The sequence below is a fragment of the Pelodiscus sinensis genome, chromosome 6 (genome assembly GCF_052426305.1).
Source record: "Pelodiscus sinensis isolate ZL-2025 chromosome 6, ASM5242630v1, whole genome shotgun sequence".
In the NCBI taxonomy this organism is placed as follows: Eukaryota; Metazoa; Chordata; order Testudines; family Trionychidae; genus Pelodiscus; species Pelodiscus sinensis.
The window spans coordinates 132,007,387-132,020,910 of NC_143057.1; the positions used below are offsets into that span (position 1 = coordinate 132,007,387).

Here is a 13,524-nt window from a genome sequence, read left to right on the forward strand (position 1 = left end):
GTGCTACCCCGCCCTGGGCCCGCCTGGGAGGAAGAACCCAGGGCTGTCCCCATGCAGAACGGGGAGGGGAGCAGAGGCTGGGAGCAGAACTGATGGGCTGGGATGACGAGTGGTTTGCTCTTTTTACATTGCAGTTAATAAGCGGGTGCTGTTTGATCCAAGCCAGCGTGTGTCCATTGCAGGGTCGGGGTAACTAAGGGAATAAACTGGCCCCGTAACAGACTGAATCTTTGTGCTACCCAGGAGAGGGCTGAGCAGAGCAGGACGTGCGTTTCTGGGGGACGGTGTGAGCTAGGATGTGCTGGGGTCACCCTGCAGCATGAGGCTGGCAGGCTGTGGTTCCACAGACACACATGCTGGAGGACTGGTTGTAAGCAGCCCAGGTGGATGTTACCTCGCCAAGGCGCTGTGTGGCATGCAAGGGCTGCAGGGTGGGGTGACCCCTCCACCTGGATTTGTGCTTCAGTGTGTTACAAATGTTCTTGTAAAAACCCTTGTGAGCTGGGTTGGATGCAGGAGTTCTTGGAGCTGGTAATTTTGAAGGGCGTGAGTGAGAGAACCCTCCGGGAAGGCTCAGCGCATGGGCGGCTTTCAGCAACCCAGCCTGGGATTTCTCTATTACCCGCCACAACTGGTGGGAATGTGCAAAGGGCCTCCCTGGGCAGCAGCTGCCTAGTCCTGGCACGGCCAGTGAGAACGGACCCCAGAGAGGCGGGGATGCCTCGTGGGGCAGTGATGGGAGGGCCGCTGGGCGTGTGTGCTGGGCACTGCCTGGCTGCGTCGAGACTGGCATGATTTTGCAGAAAAGTTTTTCCGTTAAAAGTATTTCCACAAAAGCGCATCTAGATTGGCACGGATGCTTTAGCGCAAAAAGTGCTTTAGCGCAAAAGCACCCGTGGCCGGTCTAGACACGATTTTGCGCAAGAAAGGCCTCATCGCCATTTTAGCCATCGGGGCTTTTTTGCGCAAAACAGTTCTTCCCTGTCTACACTGGCCCTCTTGCACACGTATTCTTGCACAAGAGGGCTTTTTCTTGCACGGGAGCGTGAAAGTATTTGCACAAGAAGCACTGATTTTGTACACTACAAGTCAGTGCTCTTGCGCAAATCTTGCCAGTCTAGACGCACCCCCTGGGTGATGTCGGGGCTCAGGCTGTCACACCCGCCTCGTGAGCCACATCCATTGTATCCACCTGCCTCAGTGGTGCACTTGCCAGCCGAGCGATCCCTTTACCTGCACCCCCACCTCAGAGCCAGGGCTTGGCCCTCAGGCCCCCCAAGTGACCCTGGCTCTGACCTTTGACTGACCCCTACACTACCCACTATGAGAACAGTGCAGCCAGTACTATGAAGCATGGAAACCCCCTTCCACAGCTCGGTGTCCCCAAGGCTCCTGTAGCTCAGATGCTGCTGACCCTAGAGCGTGTCTGTGCTGGGCCCTCGCAGCGGCAATCTCTACTTGTGGCTGGTGTCAGAGGCCTGCTCAGTGTTCCTAGGGCTGGAGGTGACCCTCAGGCTGCTTCCAGCCGCAGACAAACCAGGGAGCTCAGAGGAGCAGCAGCATCCTGCCAGGGATTCTCAGGCCAGACTGAGAATGCACATTGGGAAAAATAACCCCAACTATACGTACAGTATGATGGGGGCTAATTTGGCTACGACAAATCAGGAAAGAGATCTTGGAGTTATCGTGGACAGTTCTCTGAAAACTTCCACGCAGTGTGCAGCGGCGGTCAAAAAGAATGTTAGGAATTATTAAGAAAGGGATAGAAAATAAGACCCAGAATATCTTATTGCCCCTGTATAAAACTATGGTACACCCACATCTTGAATACTGTGTACAGATGTGGTCTCCTCACCTCAAAAAAGATATTTTGGCCTTGGAAAGGGTTCAGAAAAGGGCAACTAAAATGATTAGGGGTTTGGAACGGGTCCCATATGAGGAGAGGTTAAAGCGACTGGGACTTTTCAGTTTAGAAAAGAGGAGACTGAGGGGGGATATGATAGAGGTCTATAAAAGCATGAGTGGTGTGGAGAGGGCCGTTAAATAAAGTTTTCATTAGTTCCCATAATAGAAGAACTAGAGGACACCAAATGAAATTAATGGGGAGCAGGTTTAAAACTAATAAAAGAAAATTCTTCACACAGCGTGTAGTCAACCTGTGGAACTCCTTGCCAGAGGAGGCTGTGAAGGCTAGGACTAGAACAGAGTTTAAAGAGAAGCTAGATAATTTCATGGAGGTTAGGTCCATAAAAGGCTATTAGCCAGGGGATAAAATGGGGTCCCTGGCCTCTGTTTGTCAGAGGCTGGAGAGGGATGGCAGGAGACAAATCGCTTGATCATTGTCTTGAGTCCACCCCCTCTGGGGCACCTGGTGCTGGCCACTGTCAGCAGACAGGATACTGGGCTAGATGGACCTTTGTCTGACCCAGCACGGCCGTTCTGATGTTATGACTGCAGGAGCTGCCTGTCCGTTGGGGCAGTGGCGGGTAATGGAGAGCAGCGCTCTGACTCTGACGCATGAGAACCCAGTTCAGGGCAGCTCATAGGGTGGAGGTAACTTGGGGGTATGGAGGGCTGGGGGCTATCTCAGGGAAGCTCCCTGCCAGGCAGGGATATCAGGCTGGGATATCCCTGCAGCAGCCATTTGGTTTACAGGCCGCTTCCCTCCTTGTTTGCATGGCCTCTTGCTAAGCTACCTCCAGTTGGGGTTGTGGGGTCCAGGCAGGGCCTGGCCCAAGTGACTGATCAGACCCACCCACCTCAGGAAACAGGTGGATCCTCTGTGCTCAGCCTGTGGTTTGGCTTGGCTGAACTCTGGGCCCCGTGGTGGGGCTCCTGACCCTGATTCCTGGCAGACCCGTTCCTGGAGCTCAGGGAGGGAGTGTCAGCACTCTGCTCTGGGGTAGGATCCAAGAAGCTTTGATGTTCCTCTCCTCCCAGGTCTCTGCTAGGCACAGCCTAGGCGCTGAGCCAGCTCCACCCAAAAGTGGCAGACTCTCCAAGGGACCATGGGCTCACGGCACCCAGACGCCCGGCAGGGCCTGCACGAGGCTCCTCTCCATGGCAGCACGGTGTACGAGTCGTGGCGATGAAAAGGGAGGGTGGCCAGGTGTCGGGTTTGGAACCGGACTCTCCAGTATTTGAGCTTTCTGTTCGGGAAACAAACTGGGACAATAGAAATGTCCGGTATTTTCTAAATCAGATGTGATGTAGATTGTGATGTCATGTCAAGTGTGTCTGGGATTTTTGTTGAAACTGTCTGGCAACCCTATGAAAGGGGGTTCAGGCCTTAGGTGAACAAAGCCCGCAGCAGGGCCGCCTCGTGCTGTGAGGCAGGAAAGAGACACCTCAGCCCAGCCTGCTCTGTCCTGCTCCTTCCTGGTGGGAAGGCAGTGACGGGGCTTCATTCTTTGCTGGACTCTGCACGTGGAGGGACCCTCCCTGCCTCACTGGGGCCACCCATCATGCAGGCCTTGTCTCCTTGTACAGGCGTAAAGACACACCCTGCTGCCCCCTGCTCCAGTGCCGGGGATCTCAGACCCCCACTCAGCACCCCTCGGTCTGGGCCTCACCCAGAGTCCCGCACGTCTTTGGGGGACTTGCTGTCTCATACAGTGGGAGCTCATGGCCTGCTGGGTCTACCAGGCACTCCAGCTCTGCCAGGCCCCACACCTCACCCGAAAATCTCCCCGCCCCTGGCCTCCATCCCCATGCCCCACCAGAGATTCCCCCCACCCCCGCCTCAGCCTCCTCCCCCCACCCCACCCGAGACTCCCCCCGCCCCAGCCTCAGCCTCCTCCCCCCACCCCACCCGAGACTCCCCCCACCCTCCTCGGCCTCCATCCCCCCACCCCACCCGAGACTCCCCCCACGCACTCCTCAGCCTTCATTCCCAGGCCGACCCGAGACTCCCCCCGCCCTCCTCGGCCTCCATCCCCCCGAGACTCCCCCCACCCCCGCCTCAGCCTCCTCCCCCCACCCCACCCGAGACTCCCCCCGCCCTCCTCGGCCTCCATCCCCCCGAGACTCCCCCCACCCCAGCCTCAGCCTCCTCCCCCCACCCCACCCGAGACTCCCCCCGCCCTCCTCGGCCTCCATCCCCCCCGAGACTCCCCCCGCCCCCGCCTCAGCCTCCTCCCCCCACCCCACCTGAGACTCCCCCCGCCCTCCTCAGCCTCCTCCCCCCACCCCACCCGAGACTCCCCCCGCCCTCCTCGGCCTCCATCCCCCCCCGAGACTCCCTCCACCCCCGCCTCAGCCTCCTCCCCCCACCCCACCCGAGACTCCCCCCGCCCCAGCCTCCGTCCCCATGCCCCACCCGAGACTCCCCCCACCCCTGCCTCGGCCTCCTCCCCCCACCCCACCCGAGACTCCCCCCGCCCCCGGCTCGGCCTCCTCCCCCCACCCCACCCGAGACTCCCCCCACCCTCCTCGGCCTCCATCCCCCCACCCCACCCCACCCGAGACTCCCCCCACCCTCCTCGGCCTCCATCCCCCCACCCCACCCCACCCGAGACTCCCCCCACCCTCCTCGGCCTCCCCCCCCCCCCCGCCCGAGACTCCCCCCACCCTCCTCGGCCTCCGTCCCCCCACCCCACCCGAGACTCCCCCCGCCCCCGCCTCAGCCTCCTCCCCCCACCCCACCCGAGACTCCCCCCGCCCTCCTCAGCCTCCTCCCCCCACCCCACCCGAGACTCCCCCCGCCCTCCTCGGCCTCCATCCCCCCCGAGACTCCCCCCGCCCCCGCCTCAGCCTCCTTCCCCCACCCCACCCGAGACTCCCCCCGCCCTCCTCAGCCTCCTCCCCCCACCCCACCCGAGACTCCCCCCGCCCTCCTCGGCCTCCATCCCCCCCGAGACTCCCCCCGCCCCCGCCTCAGCCTCCTCCCCCCACCCCACCCGAGACTCCCCCCGCCCCACCCGAGACTCCCCCCGCCCCCGCCTCGGCCTCCTCCCCCCACCCCACCCGAGACTCCCCCCACCCTCCTCAGCCTCCATCCCCCCACCCCACCCCACCCGAGACTCCCCCCGCCCTCCTCGGCCTCCATCCCCCCACCCCACCCCACCCGAGACTCCCCCCGCCCTCCCCGGCCTCCTCCCCCCACCCCACCCGAGACTCCCCCCGCCCTCCTCGGCCTCCATCCCCCCCGAGACTCCCCCCGCCCCCGCCTCAGCCTCCTCCCCCCACCCCACCCGAGACTCCCCCCGCCCTCCTCAGCCTCCTCCCCCCACCCCACCCGAGACTCCCCCCACCCTCCTCGGCCTCCATCCCCCCCCGAGACTCCCCCCACCCCACCCGAGACTCCCCCCGCCCCAGCCTCTGTCCCCCCCGAGACTCCCCCACCCCCGCCTCAGCCTCAGCCTCCTCCCCCCACCCCACCCGAGACTCCCCCCGCCCCCGCCTCAGCCTCCTCCCCCCACCCCACCCGAGACTCCCCCCGCCCCAGCCTCCGTCCCCCCCGAGACTCCCCCACCCCCGCCTCAGCCTCCTCCCCCCACCCCACCCGAGACTCCCCCCGCCCCCGCCTCCTCCCCCCACCCCACCCGAGACTCCCCCCGCCCTCCTCGGCCTCCATCCCCCCCGAGACTCCCCCCGCCCCCGCCTCGGCCTCCTCCCCCCACCCCACCCGAGACTCCCCCCGCCCTCCTCGGCCTCCTCCCCCCACCCCACCCGAGACTCCCCCCACCCTCCTCGGCCTCCTCCCCCCACCCCACCCGAGACTCCCCCCCACCCTCCTCGGCCTCCTCCCCCCACCCCACCCGAGACTCCCCCCCCTTGGCCCCCTCTCCTGCGGGCTGGGGGGTCCTGCCCAGCTGATAGGCCGAGGCCCCGCCCAGCCCGTGTCGGCGGGTGGTGCACCCCCGCACGCACAACAGTCATTCCGCACCTGCCCGGGAGCCTCCTGCGGCCCCTCGCGGCTCAGGGTCCCGGGCGGGGGGGGGCCCACCGGCGTTGCCCTTTGAAGGCGCCCGCTGCGGGATGTGACGTCACGGGGCTCCCGGAAGGGCCGTGCCGGGGCGCGAGCCGGGCCGGCCGCCATGACGCTCGCGGTGTTCTGGGGCTGCACCTGCATCGCCTTCGGGCCGGCGCTGGGCCTCTGCCTCGTCACCGTGCTGCGCCACCCGCTGCGCGTCATCATCCTCGTGGCGGGGTAGGACCGGTTCGGGGGGGCAGTGCGGGATGGGGGGCGGGACCGGTTCGGGGGGGGGGGCAGTGTGGGATAGTGGGGAGGGGGCGGGGCCGGTTCGGGGGGGGCAGTGGGGGATAGTGGGGAGGGGGCGGGGCCGGTTCGGGGGGGGGGGGCAGTGGGGGATAGTGGGGAGGGGGCGGGACCAGTTCGGGGGGGGCAGTGCGGGATAGTGGGGAGGGGGCAGGACCGGTTCAAGGGGGGGGCAGTGCGGGATAGTGGGGAGGGGGCGGGACCAGTTCGGGGGGGGGGCAGTGCGGGATAGTGGGGAGGGGGCGGGGCCGGTTCGGGGGGGGCAGTGCGGGATAGTGGGGAGGGGGCGGGACCAGTTCGGGGGGGGGGGGGCAGTGCGGGATAGTGGGGAGGGGGCGGGACCGGTTCAAGGGGGGGGCAGTGGGGGATAGTGGGGAGTGGGCGGGACCGGTTCGAGGGGGGGGCAGTGTGGGATAGTGGGGAGGGGGCGGGGCCGGTTCGGGGGGGGGCAGTGCGGGATAGTGGGGAGGGGGCAGGACCGGTTCGAGGGGGGGGCAGTGTGGGATAGTGGGGAGGGGGCAGGACCGGTTCGAGGGGGGGGCAGTGTGGGATAGTGGGGAGGGGGCGGGGCCGGTTCGGGGGGGGGCAGTGCGGGATAGTGGGGAGGGGGCGGGACCAGTTCGGGGGGGGCAGTGTGGGATAGTGGGGAGGGGGCAGGACCGGTTCGAGGGGGGAGCAGTGTGGGATAGTGGGGAGGGGGCAGGACCGGTTCGAGGGGGGAGCAGTGTGGGATAGTGGGGAGGGGGCGGGACCGGTTCGAGGGGGGAGCAGTGTGGGATAGTGGGGAGGGGGTGGGACCAGTTCGGGGGGGGGCAGTGTGGGATAGTGGGGAGGGGGCGGGACCAGTTCGGGGGGGGGCAGTGTGGGATAGTGGGGAGGGGGCGGGACCAGTCGGAGGGGGCAGTGTGGGATAGTGGGGAGTGGGGCGGGACCAGTCAGGGGAGGAGTGGGGGGGGCTGGGTTTGACACAGGTGGTGGGGTAGTGGCCCCTGGGCTCTTCGCTGCTTGGCCCTACTCCCGCCTGCAGCCCAGTGTGAACGGGGCCGTTTTACTCCAATCTGAGCCTTGGGCCACAGGCCTGGGCTGCCCGGCTGCAGCGCATCAGACCGGCCCAGTCAGAGCAAAGGTCCATCCAGCCCAGTGTCCTGTCGGCTGGCAGCGGCCAATGCCAAGTGCCCCAGAGGGAGTGAATGCAACAGGGAATCCTCACATGATCCCTGTCCTGTCACCCATTTCCAGACAGAGGCCAGGGACACCACCCCTACCCAGCCTGGCTAATAGCCATTGATGGACCTAACCTCCATGCATCTATCTAGCTCTTCTTTGAACCCTGGTAAAGTTCTGGTCTTCGCCACATCCCCTGGCAAGGAGTTCCACAGGTTGACTGTGCACGGAGTGAAGAAAAACTTCCTTTGGTTTGTTTTTAAACTTGCTGCTTATTCATTTCATTTTCTGACCCCTAGTTCTTGTGTTATGGGAACAAGTAAATAACAGTTTCTTATTCACATTCTTAGTACCAGTCTTGATTTTATAGACGTCTACCATATCTCCCCTTAAGTCCTCTCTTTTCCAAGCTGAAAAGTCCCAGTCTTATTCATCTCTCCTGATGGCAGCAGCATCATACTGAGACTCAAGATTCCAAGATCTTTATACAACCCAAGATCTCATTAGCTCTTTGGACCCTGCCACCCTGGGAGCTTGTACATTCCCCCCACCCCAAATCTTTTTACAGTCCCTGTTTCCTAGGAGGGAATCCCCCGTCCTGTAAGCATGGCTGACAGTCTTTGTTCCTTGATGTATAACTTGACTTTTGGCCATATTAAATGCATATTGTTCACTTGTTCTCAATTCTCCAAGTGATCCAAATGGCTCTGAGTCAGTGCCCTGTTCTTCTCATGATTTACCACTCCCCCAGTTTTTGTGTCCTCTGCAAACTTTATCTGATGACTTTGTTTTCTTTCAGGTCACTCATAAAAATGTTACATAGGCTAGGGCCAGGGAAGATAATGGAGCAAGTAATTAAGGAAATCATCTGTAAACACTTGGGCTACATCTACACTGGCAACTTTTTTCGGAAATGCTTAAAACGGAACAGTTTTCCGTTATAAGTATTTCCGGAAAAAGAGCGTCTACATTGGCAGGATGCTTTTCTGGAAAAGCCCTTTTTCCGGAAAAGCATCCGTGGCCAATGTAGACGCGCTTTTCCGGAAAAAAGCCCCGATCGTCATTTTTGCGATTGGGGCTTTTTTGCAGAAAAGACTACTGGGCTGTCTACACTGGACTTTTTCCTGAGCGGGAGCAGCATAGTTTTTCTGGAAAAGCAGCTGATTTCTTACAGTAGATCGTCAGTGCTTTTCCGGAAATTCAAGGAAATTCAAGTGTAGACAGCTCTCAGCTTATTCCGGAAAAGTGGCTGCTTTTCCGGAATAAGTGGCCCAGTGTAGACACAGCCTTGGAAAGTGGCCAGGTGATAGGGAACAGCCAGCATGGATTTGTAAAGAACAAATCATGTCAAACCAATCTGATAGCTTTCTTTGATAGGATAACGAGTCTTGTGGATAAGGGAGAAGCGGTGGATGTGGTATACCTAGACTTTAGTAAGGCATTTGATACGGTCTCGCATGATATTCTTATCGATAAACTAGGTAAATACAACTTAGATGGGGTTACTATAAGGTGGGTGCATAACTGGCTGGATAACCGTACTCAGAGAGTAGTTATTAACGGTTCACAATCCTGCTGAAAAGGCATAACAAGTGGGGTTCCGCAGGGGTCTGTTTTGGGACCGGCTCTATTCAATATCTTCATCAACGATTTAGATATTGGTATAGAAAGTACGCTTCTTAAGTATGCAGATGATACCAAGCAGGGAGGGATTGCGACTAATCTGGAGGTTAGGGTTATAATTCAAAATGACCTGGACAAATTGTAGAAATGGTCTGAGATAAATAGGATGAAGTTTAATAAAGACAAATGCAAAGTGCTCCACTTAGGACGGAACAATCAGTTTCACACATACAGAATGGGAAGTGATGGTCTGGGAAGGAGTACGGCAGAAAGGTATCTAGGGGTCATAGTGGACCACAAGTTGAATATGAGTCAGCAGTGTGATGCTGTTGCAAAGAAAGCAAACATGATTCTGAGATGTATTAACAGGTGTGTTGGGAGCAAGACGTGAGAAGTCATTCTTCCGCTCTACTCTGCACTGGTTAGGCCTCAGTCCTGGGTCCAGACTTAGTGCATCCGAGGGTACTGAGGGAGTTGGCAAATGTCATTGTGGAGCCTTTGGCTATTATCTTTAAAAAGTCTTGGAGATCGGGAGAAATCCCGGATGACTGGAAAAAGGCAAATGTAGTGCCCATCTTCAAAAAAGGGAAGGATGATGATCCAGGGAACTATAGGCCGGTCAGTCTTACCTCGGTTCCTGGAAAAATCATGGAAGGGATCCTTAAGGAATCCATATTGAGGCACTTGGATGAGAGGAAAGTGATTAGGAATAGTCAGCATGGATTCACAAAGGGCAAGTCGTGCCTGACCAATCTGATTAGCTTCTATGATGAGGTAACTGGCTCAGTGGACATGGGGAAGTCGGTGGATGTGATATACCTTGACTTTAGCAAGGCTTTTGATACGGTCTCCCACAATATTCTTGCCAGCAAGTTAAGGGATTGTGGATTGGATAAATGGACGGTAAGATGGATAGAAAGCTGGCTAGAAGGCCGGGCCCAGCGGGTAGTGATCAATGGCTCGATGTCAGGATGGCGGTTGGTTTCCAGCAGAGTGCCCCAAGGTTAGGTTCTAGGACCGGTTTTGTTCAGTATCTTTATTAATGATCTGGATGAGGGGATGGATTGCACCCTCAGCAAGTTTGCGGATGACACTAAGCTAGGGGGAGAGGTAGATACGCTTAAGGGCAGAGATAGGGTACAGATTGACTTAGACAAATTGGAGGATTGGGCCACAAGAAATCTGATGAGGTTCAACAAGGACAAGTGTAGAGTCCTGCACTTGGGATGGAAGAATCCCAAGCATGGTTACAAGGTGGGGACCAACCGGTTAAGTAGTAGTTCTGCAGAAAAGGACCTGGGGGTTACAGTGGATGAGAAGCTAGATATGAGTCAACAGTGTGCCCTTGTAGCCAAGAAGGCTAATGGCATATTAGGTTGCATTAAGAGGAGCATTGCCAGCAGATCCAGAGATGTCATCATTCCCCTTTATTCGGCTTTGGTGAGGCCGCATCTGGAGTATTGTGTCCAGTTCTGGGCCCCCCACTACAAAAAGGATGTGGACGCATTGGAGAGGGTCCAGCAGAGGGCAACCAAAATGATTAGGGGGCTGGAGCATATGACTTATGAGGAGAGGCTGAGGGACTTGGGTCTGTTTAGTCTGCAGAAGCGAAGAGTAAGGGGGGATTTGAGAGCAACCTTCAGCTTCCTGAAGGGAGGTTCCAAAGAGGATGGAGAGAGGCTGTTCTCAGTAGTGACAGATGGCAGAACAAGGAGCAATGGTCTCAAGTTGTGGTGGGAGAGGTCCAGGTTGGATATTAGGAACAACTATTTCACTAGGAGGGTGGTGAAGCACTGGGATGGGTTACCTAGGGAAGTAGTGGCGTCTCCATTCCTAGAGGTGTTTAAGTCTCGGCTTGACAAAGCCCTGGCTGGGTTGATTTAGTTGGAATTGGTCCTGCGTAGAGCAGGGGGCTGGACTTGATGACCTCCTGAGGTCTCTTCCAGTTCTATGATTCTATGAGTTGGAGTATTGTGTCCAGTTCTGGGCACCGCATTTCAAGAAAGATGTGGAAAAATTGGAGAGGGTCCAGAGAAGAGCAACAAGAATGATTAAAGGTCTAGAGAACATGACCTATGAGGGAAGGCTGAAGGAATTGGGTTTGTTTAGTTTAGAAAGGAGAAGATTGAGGGTGGACATGATAGCAGTTTTCAGGTATCTAAAAGGGCGTCATAAGGAGGAGGGAGAAAACTTGTTCATCTTGGCCTCTGAGGATAGAACAAGAAGCAATGGGCTTAAACTGCAGCAAGGGAGGTTTAGGTTGGACATTAGGAAAAAGTTCCAAACTGTCAGGGTGGTCAAACACTGGAATAAGTTGCCCAGGGAGGTTGTGGAATCCCCATCTCTGGAGATATTGAAGAACAGGTTAGATAAATGTCTGTCAGGGATGGTCTAGACAGTACTGGGTCCTGCCATGAGGGCAGGGGACTGGACTTGATGACCTCTCGAGGCCCCTTCCAGTCCTAGTATTCTATGATTAATTGATGCCTGCAGTGCCCCATGAGAAATACACCTCTTTGATGGCTCCACAGTTATAGTTTGAGATCTGTTAGTCAGCCAACTTTTAATCCAGCTAGTGTGCACCGTGCTTGTCATTCTAGTTTTTTAATTAAAAAGATTGGGCAACTGGGACTGCACAACTTTTTAATTAACTTGACTGAAGTCAGCATTTATCACCCAAACTTTTAATCTCATAAAAAATAGAACAGTGGAACCATTGAAACGTAGGTCAGGAAGGGACCTCAAGCACGAGCTCATCAAGTTTTGTTTGACCATCTGAAGGCACAGCCTCCCTGTAGCTCCCAGTGACTACAGTACGTAGGGATGTGAATTGTTAACTGGTAAGCATCACTCCTGCCGCTTACATCTTGGCTGGGCTTGGAGTAGCCCCCCACCCAACACAGTGTGGGCTGCTCCAGCCCGGTTGGGCCTGTGGTGCAGTGCGGCGGGCCCAGCCAGGCCAGAGCAGCCTGTTGTGGGAGAAGGGGGGGGGCTTCAGCCCAGCTGGAGCAGCTCCTGCCTATGGTAGGCCTGGGCTGGGCAGAGAAGCCCTTGCCTGCCCCCAGTTAAGCATTTAAACATAATGCTTAACCGGTTAACTGATTAAATGGGATTTATATTGGAATAAATTGCCAAGGAGGTGGTGGAATCTCCCTCTCTGGAGATATTTAAGAACAGGTTGGATAGACATCTGTCAGGGATGGTGTAGACGGAGGTTGATCCTGCCTTGAGGGCGGGGGGCTGGACTCGATGACCTGAGGTCCCTTCCAGTCCTATTATTCTATGATTCTATGTACAAGCTGCTCCGGGTTAATGGGAGACGCAGACAGTGGTGGGCAGCACACTAGCCAGGTATGGTGAACCCTTGCTATCGGGAGCTGCACCTGTGGACAGTCAATGTAAACAGAATGTCTTGTGGCACGTCAGCAGATTATTCTGATGACTTGTGTGCTGAAGGTCGCCGACGCCTGCCTTACAGTTAGAAACCTGTTATCAGGTCCTCTGTCCCAGGCTGCTTTTCTCAAAACTGAACAGAGCAGTGGCTCTCACCTTTCCGCACAGCACGGCTTTCCTAGCCCTTTATCACTTTTGTTACTGTCCTCTGGATTCTCTCCAATCTGTACGTATCTTTCCTAAAAGGTGGCACCTGGAATTAGACCGAGTTCTTCAGCTGAGGCCTTGCCCAGTGCCCAGTATAGCAGGACATTTGTGTCCTGTGTTTTTCACACACAATTCCAGTCAGGGTGTATACTCGAGGTGACATCAGCCTTTTCGCAGCTGCATCATGTGAGTGACCCATGTTCAGTTTGTAACCTACTCTAACCCCAGACCCTTTTTAGCAGTACTATCACAGAGCCAGTTCTCCCCCATTCTGTTGTTGTGCATTTGATTTTTTCCTTTCCCCAGTGAAGTATTTTGCACTTGTGTTGATTTACTTTCATCTCCTTGAATTCAGACCAATTATCCAGGCTTGTTTTGAATTCTAATCCTGTCCTCCAAGATGCTTGCAACCCTCCCAGCTTGAGGTGTTTGCAGGTTTCCACTCCATTATCCAAGTCATCAGAGAAAACATTGAGCAGTACCAAACCCAGGACTGACTCCTGCAGGACTCCACTAGATGCACCTTCCTAGTTTGAGAGCAACCCACTGATAGCAACTCTTCGAATATGGGCTTTCAACCACCTTACTTTACCCACCTTACTGTAATTTCATCTAGACCACATTTCCCTAGTGCTCTTACAGGAATGGCACAGAATCCCAGGGCTGGCAGAGACCTCTGGAGTCATCGAGTCCCGCCCCCTGCCCAAAGCAGGTCAGACGATGTAGATATCGGCATACAGAGTACGCGTATTAAGTTTGCAGATGATACCAAGCTGGGAGGGGTTGCGACTGCTCTGGAGGATAGGGTCATAATTCAAAGTGATCTGGACAAATTGGAGAAATGGTCTGAGGTAAACAGGATAAAGATTAATAAGGACAAATGCAAAGTGCTCCACTTAGGAAGGAACAATCAGTTT

The 13,524-nt window shown here is 56.9% G+C and overlaps 1 protein-coding gene across 2 annotated transcripts in view; it reads left to right on the top strand.

Annotated features, from left to right (window-relative positions):
• The first annotated feature begins 5,993 nt into the window (after positions 1-5,993).
• Positions 5,994-13,524, top strand: part of LOC102463836 (gamma-secretase subunit Aph-1b-like) — a 29,928-nt gene continuing 22,397 nt past the window's right edge. The window contains exon 1 of one of the 2 annotated variants that reach the window (XM_075914755.2): positions 5,994-6,151. In XM_075914755.2, coding sequence (XP_075770870.2) covers positions 6,039-6,151 — 113 coding nt within the window. In that variant the 5' untranslated portion in view covers positions 5,994-6,038. The remainder of the gene's footprint in view (positions 6,152-13,524) is intronic. The other variant, XM_075914757.2, reaches the window with a different exon arrangement.